Here is a 25,146-nt window from a genome sequence, read left to right on the forward strand (position 1 = left end):
GAGTTCTTTTTTTTTCTTTCTCATTGGTGTTTTGAGTGAAAAAGATTTTGAAAAGGTTTTTATAAAACTCAGTAGTGAATAAGTTAAGGATGTTAATGGTTGGAATTCAAAATCTTTGAATTCATCATCTATTCAATCCTTAATCATACTTGATCCTTCTCTAGTTCAATTCAAATCTTATCCAAATTCTTGTTTAAAGTCAATCTCTCATCTTTCTCAAAATTTTACCCCAAATCCAAATTCAAATTCCTTATCTATTCCTATTCTTGTTCAACCTCATTTTTCGTTTCTCTTAAATTCACTCCGAACTCAATTCAAATTCAAATCCTATTCAAATTTCTCTGCAAAAGTTTTTTTTATAAACCCTAGATATACCTAAAGTGTCTTTGGGCTCAATCTTGCTCAAGTCCAAACCCTTAGCCAAGTTTTCTAGATGGCCCAACAAAAGATCTACGAAATCTGTAAATTTTCGCGGAGTCCTGGACAGCCTCATATTCTCATGACGTTTTGGAGTTCAAAACGGCCTCAAATACAAATCTTTATAATACCAAAGTTGTAGGTCTCATCGAGAGCTTCGATTTGAACCTATTGAAGTCCTCTTTTGAATAATGGAGCTAGGAGTTATGGCCCCCAAAATCAGTGCTGCGTAGAGAAATCTGAGTTCAAACAGTTTATCTTGTGGTGTATTTTTGGAAATCAAGATGACATTTTCAGAAGTTCCAATGACTACCAAAGTTGTAGATCTTTTTGAGTACTACAATTTAGAATCAAGACACGTATAATTTGAAGTCCGGACGATGGAGATATCATCCTCGGAATACAAAGCTGCGAAAAAGAAAATCATAACCGACTCGAACTCGAATCCAATTCGTGTTCGGTTTGGACTCCACCTCAACCAGCCGTCTCTAGCCCTATAAATATGAGTTGCACACCCTCTCCTACCTCTATTCCATGCCCTCAAGCTCTAGAAGTCGGTGCTGCCCTGTCCGTGCGTCGCTGGAGCCGCCGCCACCGTCGCCTGTGATGCGCTATGTCGTCTTCTCCGCGAATCCTCCTTCCTCGACCATCAAAGTAAGGTGAGGACCCCTTCTTCTCCTCCCTTAATAATGTTTTAGCATCATACTAAGTCCCTAGGCAAGCCCTAGCCCCGGCCAAAGCCCGATCTACGCCGCCACGTTCATCACCGTCGCGGACAGCCACGAGACAGCCGCGCTGTAGCTGATTGGCATCGATGTTTTTGACCATTCAGAGGTCAAATCACCAAGCCCTTTTACTGGTGCATGTCCCATGATGTTCCCCACGCCCTCACCAACTGGTTTGGTCAGTAGATTAGCCAAACTATCGAAATCAAGGTCGACAAACCCGATGTCCGGTTTCTGGACGCGTTCTGCACGCGCACCGGATTTGCATTCGCGTCCCCCGTCAATCTGAAAGCCGTATAGATGCACCAACCGTGTCACGGCGTGTCTCATGGAGTCTTCTATGTTACCCTAGGAGCTCATCCCTGTTTGTGCAGTGACACGACCAGGACACCATTGCCAACCACAGCACATCGCAGTCATCACACGTCTCATCTGTGCTGATCGTTCTTCCTCTCAGTGGATGATCTACCAAAACCCATGCCATAGCATTGTGTTCCCGGGTTATATGAACATCCCTATTCAAACGGTTCCTCAAAATTCATAGCCAATCTCCTGGAACACGAGCGTCTTCGTTCCTACATCTGTTCGCGGTCACCACCAAACCTAGAAGCAGTCATCGCTGTTTTGCCGCTACCTCGGATGACCCCTTCCAAAATTAACCATACCGGTGAGTTAGTCTTTTCGCGTTCTACGCCATGCTTCCCTTGTTTCACTGAAACACCACTGAAGCCGATATCGATGTTTGTGGCCACATGCCCAATCGCCATCTTCGACCTTTTTGATCCATCATAGGTGGTCGATACTAGATCTTCGCGTATCCCTTCTTTAATCCAAAATGGTACTTGCATAGCATGCCAAGTCAGCGCCACATCATTCTCCTTAGCCTAGTCAGTGAAGTCTAGTCTGCCATAAACTTCTTGAATCTTGCGCAATGACGTTGTCAAGCCTAGCGCAATGATTGCGCAATAATACCTTTCCCATAGGAAGATAATTCTGGGAAACTAGTATTTCCTTCTCAGTCTAATCCATCTCTCGAAAGCTGTTCTCTTTTCATCTTAACTCCGATTTAGATGATTCTTGCGTCTAAACGTTCCTAAAATCATTCCTATCCAATCATAGTATTTTAAAAGTGTTTTGATGATGTTTGGTATGTTGTTATTAGTGTTTTCCTTTGTGTTATTTGTCGGTAGTTCTCGCGATTAGTCGATAACGTTCCGAAGCAGTTCGAGGGACTTCAAGACCAAGATTTCGACAACACTGAGCAGCATTGGGAATGAAGCAAGTGTCCTTGATCATTTTGAACCTATGTTTTTAAACTGTTTTGTTTTACAAAATTGCATGCAGTATCAATATGATGGGTAGTCACCTATGTTAGGGTTTTTCCTAGATTTTCCCTTATCATCCCTTGGAACCTAGATGGTTTATGGTTAGGTGTCTTTGTAGATAGATTGCTTAGCCATGCTTTTGGGATGTTGAGAAGTGTCATAATCTTGACGAATGAATATATACAACAATGGTCGTTAATATCTTAGGCCTTGAGCAAAGTGGTTTTGATGGTTATCATGGTTATGATGTTGGTTTAGTGTTTGCTCAAGTAACCTAAGTAAGGACCGGTTCGTGCAGCGACAACCCAAGAAGTAACGTACCAACCACGAGGCTGATATGGGTAAGACGTGACATACTGATTAGATTCTGTCCAGTGTGTGTTGGGTCAGCACAAAAAGAGGCTTCTAGGTAGGAGCTTAGCTTGCGTAAAGCCTGGCGGTGAAACCTAGTGGACAAACACATACTGGATTAGTCTCTGGTTAGTGGAAAGTGTCATACAGTGATTCTTGGCGGCACACCACTGGCGTGTGTTAAGTGTTTTGCGAACACGGCAATATGGAATTCACTGACTCGTGGGGAAAGCTGGATAACCTCTGCAGAGTGTAAAACTGTTATAACAGTCGTGCTCACGGATATGAGAGACTTAGATCCTCACATGATTAGTGGGCTATGGTTATGGGTTGTGGTTATGGTTCTGGTACAGGGAGTACTAGATTGTTGTGGTTTTGGTTATAGTACAGGGAGTACTAGACGGATATAGTGTGCAAGGTGGGGAGCCTTGTATGCTGTGTGTTGGACTATATGGTTTACATTCACTTAATACTTGCTTAATGCTTTTGAGTCCAAATATGTTTTCATTACTCGCATTACGCAAATATACCCATTTGTTAGCTTATTCTTGGTATAAGCCTGCATATCATTACTTTCCCCCACTTGCTGAGTACTCTATTTGCTCACACTTGCTATTTTCCCTATACCATGCGATATGTATGCTGCTGCTCAGTGAGTGAAGATGTTGAAGACTATCAAGACGAGGTTGTGACGTTCTAGGCGCGTGTCTCCCGGTCAGTTGCCTGCTGTGTTGTTGGGCATCATGCTTCTGTTCCGCTGCAGATATCTTCATAGAATGCAATATATATCAATTGCTGTAAGAGTTTAACGTTTATTTAATAAAAGTATTGCTTTTTGTTACTTCACATGTGACGTCCTTATGTGTGTTGAACATCCTGGGCACAAATAAGCCGCATTTGGTTTTGTCCGTTAAAACCGGGTGTGACATCAACGGAGAACACACCCTAGAACGCGCCATCTTCTGTGAAGTCCTCAAAATCTTTCTCAATTGAGCAACATTGTTTGGGTATAGCAAGTGTGAGTACATGAAATACTCAGCAAGTATGGGAAAGTATGAAATATGGGCCAATATCAAGAATAGCTTTAACACATCCACAGGCCAACCATCATGCCACACTTGCCCAGGCCCTAACTTCCATGTCTAAACACTTTTACCAAAGTCTTTATCATGGTTCACATTATTAATCAAAAACATCATTTACCTATGTTACCCATGAGTAAGCACGACTAAGCACATTCTACCCATAACATGAAAAAAAAACCACGACTACAAGTAATATTGTGGAAAACTAGTAAACCCTAACCATGGAATATCACATATTTGACAAGCATGCAATTTATAAAACAAATATTTTCAAAAGTAGGTGCAATATGTTCAAGAACACTTGCCTTCTCCGAAGTGCTACTCAAAGTCACCAAAGTCTTGATCTTAGAAATTTTTCAATGGTTATGGGACAGGATCGTCTGCACGCGGAGAGAACACACACACTAAGAACAAGCACCAAACGAAGCTAACACAACAAATAAACACTAAGGCTAGCTAGGGCATGATTTTAGAAAGATTTAGGCCCAAGAATTGCTCTCACAAGCAAGCAAGCAAGCTCAATGCTAACACATGAAGGCAAGGATGAGGAGATAAAAACAAGAGTCAAGCTCAAGCGAAGATGATAGTGATCAAGATGAAGAGAGCTATGAAGGGGATGATCAAAGCACATCAAGTGATGAAGAAATTGATCCTAAGAGAGCCAAGCTCTTCTCAAAGTTAGAGAAGAACATGAAGAGGATCAATGCCAAGATTGATCATCCTATCTCCATTCTAGACTTGGTCAACACAATTGATCACATCAAAAAGGAGAAGAAAACCAAGATCAAGAAGAGGGATACAAGGGGAAGAGCTAAGGCACTTGCTAGCATAGGGAGATGGGTGAGCGACGATAAAGAATCAAGCTCAAGTGATGAAAGCTTCACCATCCTCCTCTCCAAGAAAAGCTCTTCCTCAAGGTCATCATCACACAAGTCGTTATCGCGCAAGTCATCTCACAAGTGCCTCATGGCTAAAGGTATGGATAGCGATGTAAGTGATGATAAATCTGATGAGGATTCTCCTTCCTATGATGAACTCCTTCATTTGATCAATGAGCAACAAAGGGCCCTTAAGAAACAATCTAAAAATCTTATTAGTTGTTAGTTGTATGTTCATTACATTGCACTAGTTTTTACATTTGGTATCTTTTATGTTCCCTGATCTAATAGGATAAATCACCATTATTATCAATAACAAGTGTATATCTCTCTAGTATTCAACACTTGTATGCATACTTTTAGGAGGAGTATATCCTATAGGTTATGATTTTGAGACTAACATGTATTTCTAGTGACATATTTTGTAGTCTTATGGAGCAATCAACACGTCCCCAGAGGTATGCAATGCTCAAATGTTTCAATTTGTATCATTGTCAAATCTTTTATTAATTTAAGCTACCTTCATGCATAATATAGCTTAAATTTTTTATCTTGATATATTATCTAGTTGTACATATATTTCTTTCTCATCATATATATGCACACATATAAGGAGAGTTTAGACTATATTATGTGAGTTTCATAAATTATGATCTATGTACTTTCATAGCCTACAATTGGTATCATTCTTTTATAGTGATATCCATATAATTGATATCTTTTATTGGATCATGATTTGTGAAGCTCTCTCCCATATGCTCTAATATCATTCCCTTGAGTTCAACATGTGTTTATAGTCCTTTTTGGGAGATTGTTGACAAATAGAGAGAAGTTTGACGATCAAAGCAAGATGAAAGAAAGATGAACAATACGAGGAGATTGTAGCACCAAGCAAGACATCTAGGAATGCCGAAGTTGACAAAGGAGGAGAAGAAAAGATGCTAGGCGCCTAGATTGACAAAAGAGAAGCTCTTGCATATGTCGTTCAAGGGAGATAGTGGCAATAAAGAAAAAGAGAGCCACAACAAAGGAGAACTAAGTGGTAAGAACATGCATACAGGCAATGTGGTAAGACTTTGTGACATCAAGAAAAATAGTGGAAATGGAGAAAAAGAGAGCCACAAGAAAGGGGGACTAAGTGGTAAACATGCATCCAAGAAATGTGGTAAGACTTTGTGCTTGCTTATAATCTTTACATTTAATATCATTTATTATTTATCACTTGCTTTGGTTGTGTTGTCATCAATCACAAAAGGGAGATTGTAGCGAAAATGGCACCATTAGTCCATGATTGTGATTTTGGTGATTAATGACAACATAGTCAATAGGACTAACATATTTGTCAAGAATATATGCTAGTAGGTCTTATGGATGCAATACATGAAGAAGCCACCATAGCCGGGACAAAGTTGGACTGAATTGAAGAAGTCCTAGGAAGATTTGCCTCACCGGATAGTCCGGTGCTCTAGGTGTTGAACTCACCAGAGTATATTTGTCAAATGAGAGCGAGGTCTGAAGACCTCACAGGAAGGTCCGGTGTTTGAGCAGAGTGCTCACCGGAGCAATTCTTCCAGAGAAGGTGCTGTGCTGAAGAATATGCCTCACCGGATAGTCCGGTGATCAGAAGGATGAATGCACCCAAGTGTTATTACCAGAGAAGGATGCAGCCGTTGAAGATCGAAGGTTCAACCCATCAGATGGTCCAATGCTAATGGAATAAACACCAGACAGTACACCGGACAATGAACAGTGCAAAGGAGCAGAACAAAGCTCAAGGCATCGGATGGTCCAGTGATGAAAGTTGTGTAACACCGGAGCATTATTTCCAGAGAGAGTTACATTGGCTCGGTTGGCTAAAGACAATTCACTGGATAGTCCGGTGATGAAGTGATGTACACCGGATGAATACACCAGAGCAATTTACATAGAGAAGAAGGAAAGGCTCGGATGGCTAAGGATAACTCACCGGATTGTCCGGTGATAGAGATGAAGTATACACCAGAGTGTCTGGTGTTCACAGAAGTTTGAGTAGGGTTCCAACGGCTAGTTTGTGAGAGTGTACTCACCAGATGATCCGGTGTTAGTACTGCTGTTCTCACCGGATCATCCAGTGTTAACAGCTTTTCAGAGTCGTTGGGTTAACGGCTAGTGCGCAGGTTTGAGGCTATAAATACCCCTCCACTCGGTCATTTGAAGGTGCTGGAGTTCAGAGAAGTTCATGTACACTTGAGAAGACATTCAAGCCACTAAAATGCTCAAAGTGATCATTCAAGGTGATTAAGCACACCATTAGAGAGTGATTAGTGCTTATAGGCCTAGAGAGAGTGTTGCTAGGTGATTACTGCCTAGAGAGTGGATCAAGGAGTGATTCAACCGTATACCAAGTAGTACGCCGACACCTTAGAGTCTTAGTGACTCGCCGGCAAGCTTGTTAACCATCCGACTTGGTGTGGAGCAGCGATAAGGCGATTGTACAAGGACGCGGAGACCTTGCCTCGATGGCTCAAGCTCCAAAGTGATCACGACGGCAAGGATCCGGAGGAGAGGCTAGTGGTAAGACCTTACCTTGGTGGCTTGATAGCTCATCCGGGTGGAGACCTTGTCTTTGTGACTTGGTGGCTCAAGAGCCGTGACCGGATGCTGACCGAGAGCATATCCTTGTGGAGCTCTAATATGGACTAGGGTGGCATTTATGCCATCGATACCACGGGGAAAAAAATCTTTGTACCGAGTTTGCTCTCTCTACCTTATTTACATTTCCACATTTATATTCTTGCAATTTACCTTCTTAAATAAATTGCAAGGGCTTTGATCGGTAGAGTAGACACACTAGATAAACTATAGCACATCTAGATAAAAATTAATATATGTTTAGCTACCAAGCTTTTTAAACAGGATAAAAGCGTGTTGTGTACACTATTTTTGTTATGATTATATGGTTCGATTTCCTCTAAGCCTATGTTGAATAAATTAAGTAGTATCTTCGAGATGAGTTATTGCAGAAGCACCAGCAAAATGCTTATACTCTACAATAGATGATAGGTCTACATTCTCACAAAAATTGCAGAGTACAGTAGAGTATTTCTGAAATTTGCCGCTACATAGTCTTGCCAAACAGCATCATTATCAACTGATAGTTTATTCTTGTTCTAAGCCTAACCAGATCCAGTAGAACCGGCATCCCACTTATGCAAGAGTAGTATTTATCAAATGTTTTGTGAAATGACGTTGACTTTTGTGATATCCACACTGCTCTTCTCGTGAATATTTGGTCAACCTTGGTGTTTCTAAAATTGTTCCATTCATTTGATGATTGAACATGTCTAATCATACTTCCCTCTTTGAACTTCTGCAGATGCGACAGATACACACTATCGACTAGACATATAAGTCATCTATGTCCTTTTGCCTATCACTTAATATGCAGCTGGCATTAATGATTCTAATCAACATCAAGTTAGTACGAGTGAGTCAATACATGTTTAAATAAACTCTCAAAATTTTCATCTACGCTAACTATGATATACCTAATTTTTAACTTCAAAATATGAGTTGCTTGTCAATATAGCCCTGACGTGACCATCAATTATGCAAATAGTAAGTCTAATAGGAGTATTAGCACAGTGGCCGGATTATTTTATTATTCATGCGTGTACGTGTGGGTTTTAAGTCGAGTGCGTTTGTTTTCTGAGTTGGTGCCTGCGAGCTAAAATCGGAGTAGAGGGTGGCGATCCCATCATGCTATCTAGCGTCGAATTTATCGCTCAAATCGAGTTGGTTTGACTGGTGCTGCGTGATCAAGCCGATTGGCGTGGTTTCGCTGGAAGTCCTCGGAGTTCTTCCTCTGTGTATCGTGACTGTTCTAGCTGCTATTAATTTTGTCGTGAGATTGATTTGAATTTTACCAAAAAAGTATCAAGCCGAGCCCTTGCGTGAGTAATTTTTGGCCAATCATATTGGTTTTGTAGCTGTACGGCTGTGTTACGGCTACTCTGAAATTCTGATTGGATTGATACATTACTGGTGTGTTGTGGCCGAGTCCACATCGATCTGTTGCAGAATTGAGAAAACAGAGGGAATCTTGCTTGCTGGCTACTATTCATCATCTGACTAGCACTTTTTTTATCGATTACAGAGAGCTTTACTTCCCTCTGGTTGTTTATTTTGTACAAAATTTCAGAGAATCATTTACCAAGTTATTTAGTACCGTGAAGGAGAGGCAAAATTAGAGAACCAGTCAGGTGCTCATCAAGCCCACCTCATCTTCAACAGTCCAAATTTTCTTTATACCACAACACATGACGCAAATTGAACAGCTAGCTCTCTTGCAGTTGATTCAAGTGGTAGTGTCTCGCAGTTTTTCCTCAAGTTGTACGTTTTTGCAATTTTTCCTAATCAAAACTAGAGGACACAGCAAACCACACAGCAGTTCAATTCCCATGAAGCGATGAACCACAAACTGATGCCGCACAAACTTGGTCATCCGTTTATCCAGGATATGCTACACTGCATAGCACTTGGGTAAACTCATGTTACATAACAAAATAATGATAACGATAATATGAACGTTCGCACTTCTGCAAAGCCTGAACCGTATAGTGAAGCTAAGCTTGTTGAGAATCTCCCTAAAGATACATTGGCCAGTGAAGATGGTTGTTACCGAGCCAACCAAAGTTCGATTCTCACCTTCTATATATTAATGCTAGAGTGGACGTCGCTCCTCCTAATCGAGTTTTTTTAGTAAAGCTTGTTTATTAAGCTAACTCCAAAATTCGTACCGATATGGAGTTGCGTATCATCGGCGATGTCATCCAAACGTGGCTTCACGAAGACTTACTTTCATGGTAATAGACTACTTTGATCGCAGACCTGGAATGTTGTTCAGTCCCATCTTTCTAAGGACTAGCTGAGGCACTGCAGGAGGGTTATTGAGGCCCATACTTCTACTGAACTCATTGGCAAGTGATACAAGCTGGTATTTGTCACGTCCAATGCATTTATTTGAATTATAGTAACCGAGCCATGCCTGATAAGCAGATTCCTTATCCTTAACCTCCACATGTGCAAGAGCCTTTTCAACCTGTGCACAATAAGAAAACACGAAATGTAGCATAAATGCAACATGTCAGTGACTAGTGCATTATCCTAAATAGACAATGACATACGACGTTCTAGGTACAACACATAGTTATAACTAAGCAGTCACCAGATATGACCACACATTGCTCACGAAAAACATTTTGGAAGTGATTAGCACCTTGCAAAATATTATGGATACTCAGCACATCATTTAACTTAGTAACCCATTCATATTTCATCCTAGTCTGTGCTCCATTTGGTATCGCAATGGAATTTCAGATAAATTTTATTTGCTGCTTTAGGGTACACTAACTTAGCAACCTCTACTTTAGAGTCAAAATATTAAAGTAAGTGAAGATTCCAACTAGCCCTAAATTGATCAACTGTTGTGGTTAAACAGCTTTTTCATGTCACGAATTTGTAACATATACATATCCTTCAGGAAGCAGAGATTTTTCATAAGTAGAAAACAACTTATGTGAACTACAAAATGTTAACCTAAACAGGACTGAACATAATGCATTTTTCAGAGACACCTCTCCCGAAGTCTCTCTCGGAAACTCCAGTTAAAACTTATTCTCCTACCGGAGTATCCGGTCTTTTTCAATTAAAATAAAGACTTAACTGAGACTCTCTGGAGACTCCAGCCTCAAAACCCATAAACTACCGGAGTATCCGGTGAACACCAGAGACTCCGGTCTTTTTCCAATAAAGATAAATCGGAACCGAGACTCTCTGCCGGAGTCTACCTCGGAGACTCCGAACTAAACACTGAGTACCGGAGTATCCGGTGAACACTGGAGACTCCGGTCTTTTTCCAATAAAAATAAATCGGAACCGAGACTCTCTGCCGGAGTCTACCTCGGAGACTCCAGACTAAACACTGAGTACCGGAGTATCCGGTGAACACCGGAGTATCCAGACTCAGTAAACTTTTGCAGAACTAACCCGATGTCCGTGGGTGAGTGTGTCTCTCAACTTGTTGGTTCTAAAGGATATCTTGAGCATTGAGACACTAATCAAGCAATCAAATGCAACCATCTTAATAGAGCGGCTATCCTAGACTCAATTTTAAAAATAAAAGAATTTAAATCCTATTGAGTACTCTTAGTTGCTTCTCCTTTCGTTTCGACGGGCGTCAAACATCATATGTCTTCTCAACTAATACTTAAACATGTTCATAACTTAGATAAACATATTAGTTCCTTAATCGTTTTGTCATCAATAAGCCAAAACCCACTTAGAAGGCCTAGATGCACTTTCAGGTAGCAACCTTAAGACCTATGTGTGAGCACCGTATCATCTAAAAAAATAAATATACAATTGTACCACTCGCTTAGCCCAACTGGCATGATCCTTAGAATGGCGTCATAATAGTGATAATACACAGTCGTGCCAATTGATTGTCAAAATATGTTAAGAATGAATAGATCCAAATCAAATACAAAAATGGTAGCGATGGTATTGACAAAAAAAACTCATTATTAATAAATGGACAAACACCAACTGTCACACCCGTTTTCTCCCTTCCATTGATCTCTCTTTGTCACATGGGACCCATCTGTCAGCTCATCCCTCTCCTCCCGAATCCCGTCCTTCCTTCTCCAGCCCGCACCCGCCCATTTTGAATCCCTGTGATTACGTGCGCGTTTAAGGAAGGAGGCCATAATCCCTGTGATTACGTGCGGGTAATTGACACCCCGCATTGACAAATGCCATCACAGGATCAATTGGCTAAGGAAATCGAGTGGAAGGAAACATAGCCCTATTTCCCACCGCTATGTTAACACCCAACCCTCCGAATCGAATCCTCCTCCTCCTTCCATAAAACCCAAATCAAATCATTGCCCAAGCTCCTCTTTACATCACCGCGCCCAAGCCTCTAAATCTCATCGGATTTCCTCCACCCGTGAGCTCTTGCATCGCCGCCGAACTCCGCCGAGCCACCCTCACAGTCGTCGTGCGCCCACAAGCCTCCCCAACATCGTCCGAGCCTTCGCCCGTGCCCACCAACCGCACGTTGTCATTTGCGACTGCTCGCTGTCGACTTCCACCGCTGCAGTCGATCTCCAGAGGCCACCGAACCTCCACTGTTGAAGCTCGCCGCCATCAAGCCTATCTGGTCTTCCTCGACATCCGCAGCCCCATCAAACGAGCTCGCCGAGGTCCCAGGGTCTCCGTCCACCGTCGTCTCCTGAGCATCGTAGCAACTTCCCGAGTCTTCTCCGACCATCTTCCGTCGCACCCACTCGCCGTAGCCAAGGTAGGCCGATCCTTCACCATTCGATCTAGAATATGCACCGTAGATTATAAGCTCGTTACCGGTTCGCTCAGCGTAGACCTCGACCGTCTGTTCTCAGATTGACGCGTGTGATTTAAATAGTCTTCAGCTTAGTCAGCGTGCCACGTACGCTTAGTTGTCCAACGTGGCGATCCTAGTCAATCGACCCAAGCCGCGTCAGCATGCCTAGTCAGCCGATGACATCAACCCTAGCGCAATAATCCGATTTTCCCCTTAGAAAATAATTCAAGATAATAGATTATTCCGAAAAATAGGTTTTCTGTTTAGAAAAAATTTCAAAAAATAGAAAATGATTTAGATAAATGTTTTAATACATTTTAGCTCTATTTTTATCTCTATAACAAATATTTTTTAAATGTTTTCTGGTGTAAAAATTATTGCAAAAATGTTAGAATAAATGTTTTAATTTGGAAAATAGTCTTACAAAATACAAATTAATTCTGATAAATGTTAAAAAAATTCTTTGTTAAAATAAATGCTTTTAATATGTTTTGTTGCATATAAAATTAGTTTTAATTTCAAAAAATATAAATAAATTCTATAAAAAATTTTAATCAGTTTTATGCTATAAAATAATTCTGGAAAACATTTTACATAAATATTTAGGTTTTTTTAAATTATGTTTAATTCTAGAAAAATAGTTTTTAGTCGTTCAAAAATTCTTTTAGCATAGTTTTTGCGTCGTTGCTCCAATTTTGGGCAGTTCTTGTGCCCAAATCATCCTAAATTTGTGCTCTAGCTTGTTCTAGCTTGTGTTTATTGTATTTGCTTTGTTTATTACTTGTTCTTAGTGTTTCTTGTTTTGTTCGCACGTAGAGAAGTGTCTCGGAGGCGTCGACAACATCAAAGATCAAGACTTCGATGACTTTGGGCAACACTTCAGAGAAGGCATGTGTCCTTGAACATTTTGCGTCTATTTTTATAAAATTTTGTTTTACAACTTGCATACTAGTCAAATATAATATCACATGGTTAGGATTTACTAGCATTCCCCAATATTCCTTGTTGTCGTAGAATGTTTATTATGATTTGGGTAGATTATGCTTAGTGATGCTTACTCTTGGGCAACATAGGCAAATGATGACTTTGGACTAATAAACTAAATCATGATGATAACTTTGGTAAAAATGCTTAGACATAAAAAGTAGGGTCGGGGCAAGTTTGGCATGATGCTTAGACATAGGCAAAAATGTTGGTTTTGTCGGATATTGGTTATCTCCCTATATTGGTTTACGGTAGTCTTGCCCAAATCATGTTAAGGGTTGATTCGTGGAGCGATAACCCATAAAAACAGTACAACCATAAGCCTGGTATAAGACGGACCTAACTGAGTAATTCGCTATCCTCTCGGCATGGTGAAGATCATTTGATGGTATGGGGATGAAAAAATGTACTTCCTAAAACCACAAAGCACAAAAGGGAGCTCTGGAGTGACGGGCGTACTCCTATGGTGGTGGAACATTAGCGGATCAACACGTGCTGAAAGAGACGATGGAAAGACTTAGCAATGAATTCCTAACACACACCTCTAAAGTGTGCAAGGGTCATCCGTCGACCAACGGGTACTCGGCAAAACAGGAAGACACGTCCTGTGGGTAAGTGTATAATCTCTATAAAGTGAAAACTGATATATCAACCGTGCTCGCGGTTATAAGCAGCATGGACTCCTCACATGATTAGTCGGATGTTTCTGAGTTGGTTTTGGGTTGGATCTGATGGATCATAGTGATAGAAACTGTAATTCGAGTTAGCTTTGTTTAGAGGTGCTTGGAACATCAGTTATGGAGCAAGGTGGTCGAAACCTTAGCTCAGGTCTTAAAGAATATTTCACCTAGTAAATAGGTTACCTGTATAAAAGTTTGACTACAAAATGGCATTTATGCAAATAAACCCTTAAGTTAAGCCTATCTTGACTTTTGGCCTCATATTATACTTTCTCACACTTGTTGAGTACCATATACTCACGCTTGCTCTCTCCTATAATCTTGTTGTTGCTCAGAAGACGAAGACAATAAGGATTTCCCGAAAGATGGAGCTGAGTTATCGATGGATGACTTTTCGGTCGATTGCCTGTGGAGTTGAGCACTGCGCTGAGTTTATTTCCGCTACTTTGTAATTTTCTTTTAGACTTTTCGGTCGTTGATGTAATAAAGTAATGTTGTAATATTACCTCCATTCTCAAATAGATGTCGTCTTAGAATGCGTATAGTCAAACTTTAGAAACTTTGACCACTAATATACATAAAACTATTAAGATTTGGTATATGAAAATAACAGTAGTGAATTTGTTATGAAAAATACTTTAATATCATCTAATTTTTATCTACTTTTACCAAGAGATAGCCGTCAAAAGTAATGATTAAACGTGCTTGTTAGAGACCGTATTAATATCCTAATATCCTAAACGACAAGTAAAAGAGAACGGAGGTAGTAATGGATATTGTGTCTGCTACTCACTTATAACATCACTACGTGCATGTAACTTTGTCCTGATATACATTTAATTTACATTCGGTTTAACTGTAGGGTGTTGAATGGAGAGATAGCATTAAGTACCTTTCTTTTAGTATCCAGATCAATTAATGGTTGTGTTGCCTCTGTAATAGGCAAGTCCTTGATGCTTCTCAAGAAGTATTCTTCCCATGGCGCCAATAATAAGACTCCAGCCCCCTCATTGCCCTTGCGACCGGTTCTACCAAGTCGATGAATATATTGCTCTCTGTCAGTTGGCACCCCTAACTGCAATGATGATGATGACCAGTCAACACTTTTGAGTTGTAATCAGAAAATGTGTACAGGAAAATGGAAAAGCATGCTCATAATGAATTCAAAGTTCCACTAACTAGCTATGAGTTGCATAGAGAAATATCCTTCTGAATGGTAAATAGTAAGCAGATCTATTCAGGAATTTAAGGATTTCTCATTTGTATCTCGAAGAGCGAGCCTATAAACTCATATTTGCAACTGCCTGCAAAAAAACAGAACCAGTAATTAACTACCTACAAGAGGTTAGTTACCTGCACAACTAGTGTGACATTGGGATAATCAACGCCCCGAGCAGATACATCAGAGCTAACAAGAATGAGACCCTTTGACTCCTTAAATTCTTTTGATATCCTGGTTCTGTAGCTTTGAGGTTTTCTGGAGTGGATCTCACGTACATTCAACTTCAATTCAGACAGAAGCTCAGCAACAAGGCTTGTTACTTTTGCTGTTGTACAAAACACGATCACCTGCATTTGTTTCATCAATCATCATAAATACATATAAAATATATACAGAAGACACTAATATGACAAATAGCAATTAACATTTACCTTATAGTCAACATTTTCCGAAATATGATCAGTTAGAAGACCATATAGGATAGAGAACTGTTTGTCAAGTGGTGCAACTAAATGCATTTGCTTCACCTGAATATAACTCATAAGCATCGTCTTTAAATAGAAACTAAAGAGCAGGCAACATACATTTGGTTTCACAAATACCTGAGAGTGTGTTTCCTCACTTCCTTCTTGAACAGTGTTAACATATTCAAGATCTCTTTTCATGGCAATGTAACATACTTGGCGAACCTATCATGAAGTGTAGAAATTCATGGCATACTGACCAAGCAAAGTGAGGAGTTATAGCAGGTATATGGTGATACCTCATCTGGAACTGTAGCGGAAAATAGGAGTGTTTGACGCTGTTTTGGGAGTGCAGACACTATTTTCTCAATATCAGTTCGGAATCCCATATCTAACAAGCGATCAGCTTCATCAAGAATTAGAACTTTGACACCCATCAACCTTGTAGCGAAACCTGGAGTGTTCTCCATGTGATCCCTAAGCCTTCCTGGAGTAGCTACTAGAATCTGTAGCTCAGAAATTCATCATTGCTTTTGGATCAGAACAAATGACAGAAGAAATAGCAGGATTATTCAATAAGTTACTTCTAATCACCTGGCAAGGGTTAGTATGCATGCGCTTCTGCTCAAGAGCCATTCTAGTGCCACCTATTACAAGCTGGACTCCAATCGATGGATGGAATTTAAGAAGCTTATTAGCTTCTGCAGCAGCCTGATCAGCAAGCTCACGTGTAGGGCACACAACAACAACACTGATGGGAGGCCTCTTTTGATCACGATCAACAGGTAGTAATTTTGAGACAACTTCAATGGCCGGTAGCTGAAGGTTAAACAATTGCACTTTACATTTTTAAGTCAAAAGATCCAAAAGAAAAAATGAGTAGAAAAATATTCACTATTCAGCAGGGTACTCACCAAGAAAGCTACAGTTTTTCCAGTCCCTGTCTTTGCTTTGGCAAGTACATCCTTTCCTATAGAGGTAGACAGGTTCGTGAGCACCAACTAGAAAAGATGCATTTCAAGTGGAGATAAAATGCTTTCGCGATCATGTGATGTGTCACCAAAAAAAAAAAAAAAAAAAACTGTACACTTGCATTTCATGTTAAATGCAGTTCAGATTGTCTCTCTCAGACCGAACTACTAGTTTCAATTTCATCAACTCAATATTGACATTGTTTTTTTGTACCATTGGACAAGATAATTGCACTTTGTGAAACTTTCCATCTCTCCCAATATCTCCAGCCCAAGATAATTCAGATGCAAAGATAATTGTGCCATGGGCAACGAAACTTGAGGGGTGCTTCCACTTACATCCTTGAAACCCAAAGTCGTTTTGAACTTTTGATAAGTCCCCAAGCCTGATTATTTTGCTGCTTGTATTATTAGGGAGTTCTAGTGATAAAAACTTGTCGATGTGAGGGGGTTTGCATAAGGCAGGTATACTTCATTTGGTGATCCAACTCAGTAGATCATCTTCGATATCATCAATGCCACACCAACCAAATCTATGAACCCTCCCTCAAAAAAAACTCCCTCAAAAACCAAACATGATTTTTGAAGTTTGGGCCCCTAAGAGGCACCATTACTCAAGTTCAAGGAACAGCCGTGCAATTTTCTCAACAAAAAGGCTTTGCATATCTAATCTCCTAGACAGATAGATGGACAGGGAGAACTTCAGCATGTCTTCTAAGTTCTGTAACATCTCCATCAACAAAGATTGTCTATAGGCGGAGGGCTCAGAACTAATCCTAGGTATCCCAGACTCTATATAAGGTTATGAGTTGAAGGAAGTAAGCTGGTAACTACTGGCACTGATACCAGGATCCAGGCACTTTTACATCAACTGTGACATACTGGCTTTTGCAAAGCGGTGTGAAGAACTTCAACATAACTGGCATATAAAGCTACATGGATAATTCACGAACAGATGATAAAAATTATAAGAATAGTACATTTTTCCTTCAGGAAAGAATACAATGATGTCCAATAGCTTGCATGAATACTAAACTGCAGTTTATGGAAAATGGAAAATGCAGGTGCATAGATTTGAAAAATGAAAAGGCACGAAACTAGAAAGTGTGTGGGCAACAATACCCCATTGCATAAATTATGAGCCTTAAAATATTTGCAGAAAAAAAAAGTTCATATCACACAGTAAAACAACAAATGCCATAAAAGAAAGAACACCGAAATGAACCTTGAAGTATAATAGGAAGAGTAGCCTCCTGGACTGCAGTCATCCGTTCATACCCAGCAGCCTTCACACCTTTTAGTGTCAAGGGAGATAGGGGGCATTCGTCAAACCTGTCATTAAATGAAAGAATATTCAACAGGATAGAGACTATAAGTAAATTACTACCAAATATGATCCAGTACATGTCTGAACTATTCAGGAAAAGCAGTTAAATACATACACTGCCAATCACAGATTAAAGACATAATATGCCAATATAATTTGACCAAAGCATAGCGAATAGCTTGGTACAGATTCAATGAGCAACATTATTACCATCCACTAGGAAATTACAAGCTGCAGATAAATTCAGCAGAGATTTGTATAAGTTAAAATAAAGCAGCAGTAGCGACGTCAACCACAACATTGATCAATCAGAAAATGTTACCAATAAACAGTTTGTTGCATCGTCCAAATTATGCTACAAAGACCACTCATCACAAAACAATGCTTCAAAGTTCGAAGAAACCAAGGGTGAGGGTTCATAGTAATAGCTTAACCAATATCATTAAGCAACTCAGCCTACTATCTGAGTGAAGAATGTAGACAATGCAATCCATCCCTATACTATTCCTCCATGGCTCCATCTTTTATTTTCAATCCCCATTGCAAGTAGATAGATTACCAGTGGCAGTTATTCTGGATTTAAAATATGTGCCGCTTGTGTATTTCAAATATCAATGCTGTGAGTGCGGCTGCAGCTACATGTAATCTACCGTAATTGAGATGACAGTAATTAAGTGCAGCTAGATGTAATCAACTGTAATTGAGATGACAGTAAAACTCAGTCATAGGAGCTTTTGAAGACAGAAAAATACCCAGGTTTCTAATAAGTAATAGCACTTCCATATCTAGAGGACCACAGAACCTGTTACACTAGGATAGAAATACAACAAAGACCATGAAGGATGGGAGATATTGCAGCCAAGTTGGAAGCAGACATAGAAGCTTTCAACAATAAATTGATAGTGATACTGGTATGAAAGTGGTGCAGTATATAAAACTAACATTCAGTCAAACATCATAAAAGCTCAAAAGTACCATAGACTACAGAGCCTGAAAGTAGTCATGCTATGCACTCAGCAATAAGAACATATGAACTACCATTTTTCTCCTATACACCTAGATGGTCATATATCAAATCTAATTCACATCAAGAAAAAAAATACATCCATCTACCATAGAGAACCATACCAGCAATAAAAAGAAACGCCTCAGCTCAAAGGAATAATGTATTATTCTGTATTACAAAAGAGTTGAGTAAGAGTTACCTCTTCTGGCTCAAATAAGAATCATCACCTCCAGTATCTCTTGTACGCACTACACTCTCCTGTTTAGCTGGCTCTCTTTCAGCTGACTCAAAAGAGACAGGTTTATTTCCTGCAATCTTCCCCACATCCTCCTTACCACCATCATCGCCAGAGAGATCATCCTCGAACCCTGATGGCTCATCATCCTCATCAACTTCCCCCACTTCATCATCATCCTCTGATAAGCCAAAGTCAATCTTCGCACTCCTCGGCTGCCGGTAACCAAAATCCACATCGCTCCCCTTCCCACTTCTATGCGGTCCAAGACTCTCCGTTTTTCCCCCTCTCCTGCCACGATGATGCCTTGTGCCAATATCCCTGAACCCAACCGCATTGTCATCATCGTCCCCGTCATCTAAATCACTTCCCCTCCCTCTTCTCTGCGACAAACCAGACATCCTTCCACCATGACCTTGCCTTCCCCTCGAAGACCCAAATCCAACCACATCGTCATCATCGTCCTCGTCATCATCAAAATCACTTGCCCTCCCTCTTCTCTGTGCCAAAGCAGACATCCCTCCACCCCGACCCCGCCGTCCCCTCGAAGACCCAAACCCACTGTCACCATCACCCAAATCACTGTACCTCCCTCCTCTCTGCGAGGCACCCGAAGCCCTCCCGCCCCGGCCTCGCTGCCCCCTGGGAGACCTAAACCCGGCCTTGTCATCAAAATCATTTCCCCTCCCTCCTCTGAGCGAAAAGTCCGACGGCCTCCCACCCCGCCCGCGCCTTGCCCTTGCGGAACCAAACCCAGAATCATTCTCATCATCATCCAGGTCACTACTCATCACCCTCCCTCTCCGCTCGAGGCCACGCCTATCGCAGCCATGCTCACCACCGCCAAACCTCGACCTCGCGAACGACCCCCTTGAGTCCCGCCCACCTCGGCCTCCCCTGGAGGCAACGGCGGGCCTGCGGGTGGACGGCGCCTCGCCTTCGTCGCCGCTGCTGAGGCCAAGGTGGAAGTTGTCGGTCTTGAGGTCACTGATCCAATCGCTGAGGTCAGCCTCGTCCTCGACCAGGCTCTTCGCGGCGCCGGACGCGGAGCGCGCGCGGGAGGAGAAGAAGCGCAGGGAGGAGAGGGGCCCGGCGGCGCCATTTCGCGGCGGGAGAGGGTGGAGATGGAGGACGGGGTCCGCTTGGTGGGGGGCGGCGGAGGGGGAGGGGAAGGCAGAGCGGCGGAGGAGGACGAGGAGGTGGTGGTGGCGCCGCATGGCGGCCGGCGGAGGACGGCTTAGGGTTTAAGGGGAGAAGATGAAATTGGAATCCAGGGGGTTTTTTTATATAAGAGAATCGAAGGTCTTACTAGCATTTTAGGCGGACGGTTTAGGGTTTAAGGGGAGAAGATGAAATAGTGAAGACTAGCTTTTCGAAGGCTCTCTTAGCCGTCCGATCATGGCTGGCTTCGGATCTGATCTTTCACTCACATTGGGTCCCTGCCCAACAAGGAACTACTAGGCTTCATATTTTTGGCAAACGAGGGATAATGGATTAATATTTTCAGGATAGAGTTGCAGCGCCCGGCTGGTTAAGAGAGATCTCGAGTTCGACCCGAGCCAGTAGTAAAATTTGTAGAGCCGTGAAAAAATATGCATTCTTACAATTTCGCTGCCAATCAAACAAACTATTCGGGTGAAAATCGCAAACTTTGTCTCTTAAAAAAAAAACTGGGGTGCCCTCGTAAAAAAAAAAAACTGGGGTACTTTCAACAAGTTTTCTTTGAAACATCATATTTTTAAACGCAAAATTCAGATTAACAAACTGGATAGATTTGCAACCCAGGTGTCGCCACGGAACATAAAAGAAGTCAAGAACCAGCTGTGTAGTTACCATCGGGAATCCGAACAAGAACCTCATTCAGGAACCACCACCACACACATACAAAATATACAGTCTACACTCCAGAACGCATTGTATTGCTGGTAAAAGCAACGCTGACGAAATATCATTTGAGCTCACCTGTCACCACTTGATATGTTTCCTACAGAACAAAAGAACGAATCGACATCTTGACAAATCTCTTTTAGGGTTGCTCAAGTCTTGTAGAGCCGCAGATCAAGGAAATCAACTATGGTTTGAGGCTTACACGTTACAAAATTTCACTACCACCAGGCATCAACTACTGCTCTCAGCCTTACTACCCCACGATTTGTCATGGTGAAATTGCACAACGATGCATGTGATGTTGTCAGTGCTTTGCCGAGAGTAGGCAATTTCCGTCAGCTTCACGGCTGCCGCCTGAGGTCCATCTTCCGCTTTCAATAGGGAAATAGCCTCCTTGTTGACAAAAGATGTAAAACGCTGATTAGCAATGGGCCAAATAAGATGCAAAAATAATAAGAAAACCCTTATTCACCATATACAATCTGTGAGCATTCATGAATCTAATACTTTTGTGTCCTCGTGCCAGCATATGTATGTGTCAGATTGAGATACAGAGTATATTGGATAGCATGTGAATGTTTCCTTCAGGGTTTTGCAGTTTAAAACGCTAATTAACATTTTCTTCATATGGCACTGGAGACTGCAGTTTACTGAGCGGAAGCAACCGTCCTAAATCATACTAGTAGCGAGGTAGTATCTTAATATGATGCTCTCTTGTTGATTACACAAACATCGATAGTTTGCCTCAGTCTGGCTGTTTAAGCTGGAAGTCAAGGAGATACCTCATTTCGCACAACATCCCAAAGCCCATCGGTAGCAAGAATAAGGTATTTCAAGTCACTGTTGACCTCTTGTTCCTACATTTTTGCAGTACAGCATTACCAAAGATTAATTTTCCAACAGAGTTATTTGGCACAAAAGAAATCAGCTTTGTGCATAAGAATTTTTCAGAAGACTATAATCGTATTCAAGTCAAGAAAATTTCAAATGGAATTCTGTCAGGAGCCTCAAAACTTGATAATCTAAACTCCAGAAAATATAACTTCCAGACTCCTGTAGAGCTCTGTTGACAGCTTAAAACTTTCTGCCTTGCTTCGTAACAAACCACCTTAAATGGAGGAAAATTTACGCTACACACTTTATTGTAACATGATACGCAGAAACCATGACAGCCTTGGTTGGTTACCCTGATTCCCAAGTATTTTGCATGTCTACATATGTTATGACGCCTCTCCAGAAAACAGCTACGGTAATAGCAAAAGCTAACGCTTGCCAAGCAGCCCCATATGACAAATTACATCAGAAGAAACCATGCTGGCATGCTCCGTGACAGCACCCAACAGGCCAAGAGAAATATCATTTATTGCTGCTAATAAAGATGATTATTATTTAATCTTCGTTTCATCTGCTAACCCTTTCTTTTGCCACAGAAAACCACTAAAAAAACAAGAAAAAAGATTCCCTTCCGCAAACAAAGTCCCTTATCCCTTCCCACCTCCCGCACGGAACCACTAAAAGATCAGGAATATGAAATCCTTAAACAAACTTCTTCTCAGATCGGAACTCTTGGCATATCAACTTTTTATGGTTAATTGCAACAACATAAATACCCACTCGTGTTCATATAATAGAATGATACAAAGGTAACATCTATATGTCAAGGATGAACTATTGAAAATTGTTTCATTTAGCTTGCTAAGTAGCCTAATTGGCTAATTTACACTGTTCCGAGCTTTTTAAGACCAACCACACCAACCCTTGTCTAGGAGCACTGAAGTACAGAAGTACTTAAAGTTTTAACTTGACTTCAAATAGATACCTGAATATCAGGGTCTGCTTTCACATACTGCTTCAACAGACGATTGCCAAATGCACGGGACATTGCTAGTATTCCACCAACCCTCCATGTATCTGAAGAAGTGCTAATGTCACACAAAGAATAACAATAGCCATTTATACTTATAAAGCACATCCAACCATTTGAAAAACATGTCTTGAAGCAGTAAAATGCTGCCCCATTAAATTAAACTAGCCTAAAAGTATCAAATGATCAGACTTACTTTGAACTAGAGGGCTTGAGGTAAAAAGGCTACACATATTTTTCTTTTTATCCAATTAAGCTGAAGCAGGTTTAATTCATCAATAGCATTCTGAGGATTGAAAAGGCTTACCATCCCGAATAACAACACCTCCAGCATCCTCAATTCGCTTTCGCTCATCTTTCCTGTTTGGTTTGTGATCTTTCGAGAGTGGGATAGCTACAGAGCGCAGAAATTTATAACAAGTTTAACATATTCTTCACAGGTAATAAATAAACCACAGAATAATTAACATTGACGGCTTCTAGAGTTATTAGCAGCTTATCAAGGCAAAATAGCAACATAACGAAGTAGTGGCACATTGATAAAATTTTAGTTCGGTAGAGTTTATATTCCTTAATCATACAGTTTTAAATAAAATCCAATCTTCTTCACATGACCGGAGCTCAGAAGAGTACAGGTTCAATTGATTATGTGTGGTATATTGTAAAGAAAATCATAAAACAAAATAATGACAAAAAAGAATACTACCTTTGCCAGATTTTGAAGCAACAGCACGTGAATCACCAACATTTGCTACATATAGACGCTCGCCAATCAGAATGGCAGCCAAAGCTGTCGAACCATCATCTCTAAATAAACCGGATATTGATATTGTTTCTAAGATATCTTTGTCAGTTTCAAGAAATGTTCTGCCTGTGTTTTGTCAAAGTGCCAAGAATAATGAGAAAAGAGAGTTTACAGCATTAGAAAGGACTTTAACAGACAAAAAGACACTGCTAAACAGAAGGTAAAATGAATTACTTATAGCAAGCTTTGTGTCTGTCAGGAACGCAGGATGCTTCATAAGGTCTTTGAACAGATTCTCCTTCAGATATTCGGCGGCAAGGTTTCCTCCATGACCTAATGTACCAAGACCTCAAATAAACATGATGGGCAAGGAGTCACAGTGTAATGAAGGCAAGAGTGAAAATGATACCATCAAATACACCAAACAGGTTAACTGGCTGTCCATCAATTTCAGTTAATTTAATGTCATAGCAGTCCTCCATAGTAGATCTCCGCCCTTTATAGCTTGAATATCCACAGGTCAGCTTACCATCCTCACTGCCAACAAAGTTATTTGACGTTATGCTAATCCAAGTAGTATCTCAATCCTTAATAGAATGAAGAACATGAGCAGTCGAGCACACAAAGTTCAAGGTGTTGCAAGAACACGTTAACTATTAAAGGCCAGCAGCTCAGTTGATTTGTCTAATATCCATCCATCATACCAGCATCACAAAGGAAAATATATGTAAAATATTTGGTAGCACTATTACAGCGACATTGCAGTGTGCACATATTATGTCCAGTTATTTGTTACCGGAGCACTTTGCTGTCCCAAGTTTCCACTAACCAAATAGTGTTAGTAAGGTAAACAGTTTACACAAAAAGACCAATAGCCTACGTTGTAATATATACTAATATTATTCGTCACCGTCCAAGGTATGCATCTTTGCTTGTTTCATGTTCTTCATGAGCACCCGTATTAATGTCCATCAAGTTAACCGATTTAACCAGAAATTATCCCCCTAGAACATTGTGAACATAGGCACCGCCCACCCTTACGAATCACTAGCATAAAAAACTGCCCAAGTAAACATTTCACCTTGAACACGCCACTGACACAACATTTACACCACTAATTAGAGCACACAGGCAGCATTAACCCACCAATCAACGCGATCATTAAAGGCCTTCATCATTACCTCTTGAATCCGCCACTGACCCAGTCGTTGTTGCCCGCCCCCGCCGCCGCCCCGCGCAGCGGCTGCGCCTGCCGTCGCGCCGAGGCGGAGGAGGAGGAGCCGGGAGCCGCCCTGCCCCCAGAGGCCCCCGCCCGGAACGCGCGCCAGCCGGCGTCCCACCGCTGGCCGCACGAGCGCACGCGGCGCCCGCCTGCCGCCGCAATGCCGATCAGGCCCCGCAGGGTCGCGGCGCGCGCCATGCTACGTAGCGCGCGGCGGATGCCTCCGGTCCCGTGGTTGCTGCAGCCTTCCGGAGGGGACGGGGAAGGGCGAGGGGAGCCGGCTGGAACCCTGCGTCGGCGAAAGCGGCGCCAGTTAATGAATTGACTGGAAGGACGAAAGGTATCGGTGGGTTTTGCTCGGTCAGAAGCTTATCCGG

General features: G+C 41.3%; 2 protein-coding genes across 2 annotated transcripts; both read right to left on the bottom strand.

Moving 5' to 3' along the window:
- Positions 1–9,187: 9,187 nt before the first annotated feature.
- LOC133926834 (DEAD-box ATP-dependent RNA helicase 31) lies at positions 9,188–20,335 on the bottom strand. Its single transcript, XM_062372964.1, has 10 exons — positions 19,016–20,335; positions 17,709–17,815; positions 16,427–16,482; positions 16,107–16,331; positions 15,812–16,018; positions 15,651–15,737; positions 15,480–15,575; positions 15,180–15,395; positions 14,719–14,901; positions 9,188–9,861 (listed from the first exon to the last, which is right to left on the bottom strand). Exons 1-10 carry the CDS (start codon positions 20,266–20,268, stop codon positions 9,634–9,636), a joined length of 2,658 nt encoding a protein of 885 aa, XP_062228948.1. The 5' UTR covers positions 20,269–20,335; the 3' UTR covers positions 9,188–9,633.
- Positions 20,336–20,942: 607 nt separating this feature from the next.
- On the bottom strand, positions 20,943–25,146 carry LOC133926835 (probable protein phosphatase 2C 56). Its single transcript, XM_062372965.1, has 8 exons — positions 24,729–25,146; positions 23,957–24,084; positions 23,782–23,880; positions 23,509–23,673; positions 23,110–23,196; positions 22,758–22,849; positions 21,721–21,795; positions 20,943–21,331 (listed from the first exon to the last, which is right to left on the bottom strand). Exons 1-8 carry the CDS (start codon positions 24,965–24,967, stop codon positions 21,170–21,172), a joined length of 1,047 nt encoding a protein of 348 aa, XP_062228949.1. The 5' UTR covers positions 24,968–25,146; the 3' UTR covers positions 20,943–21,169.

The sequence above is a fragment of the Phragmites australis genome, chromosome 8, assembly GCF_958298935.1.
Source record: "Phragmites australis chromosome 8, lpPhrAust1.1, whole genome shotgun sequence".
Taxonomy (NCBI): domain Eukaryota; kingdom Viridiplantae; phylum Streptophyta; class Magnoliopsida; order Poales; family Poaceae; genus Phragmites; species Phragmites australis.

Coding starts and splice junctions, on each gene's coding strand:
- LOC133926834 (XM_062372964.1), bottom strand. CDS start 20,268: ATGCGGCGCCACCACCACCTCCTCGTCCTCCTCCGCCGCTCTGCCTTC. Junction 15,738..15,811: donor CCGCTACAGTTCCAGATGAG/GTATCACCATAT, acceptor ACTTCATGATAG/GTTCGCCAAGTATGTTACAT. Junction 15,576..15,650: donor GTGAGGAAACACACTCTCAG/GTATTTGTGAAA, acceptor AGTTATATTCAG/GTGAAGCAAATGCATTTAGT.
- LOC133926835 (XM_062372965.1), bottom strand. CDS start 24,967: ATGGCGCGCGCCGCGACCCTGCGGGGCCTGATCGGCATTGCGGCGGCA. Junction 24,085..24,728: donor GTCAGTGGCGGATTCAAGAG/GTAATGATGAAG, acceptor CTTTGTTGGCAG/TGAGGATGGTAAGCTGACCT. Junction 21,332..21,720: donor GGGATGTTGTGCGAAATGAG/GTATCTCCTTGA, acceptor TTTGTCAACAAG/GAGGCTATTTCCCTATTGAA.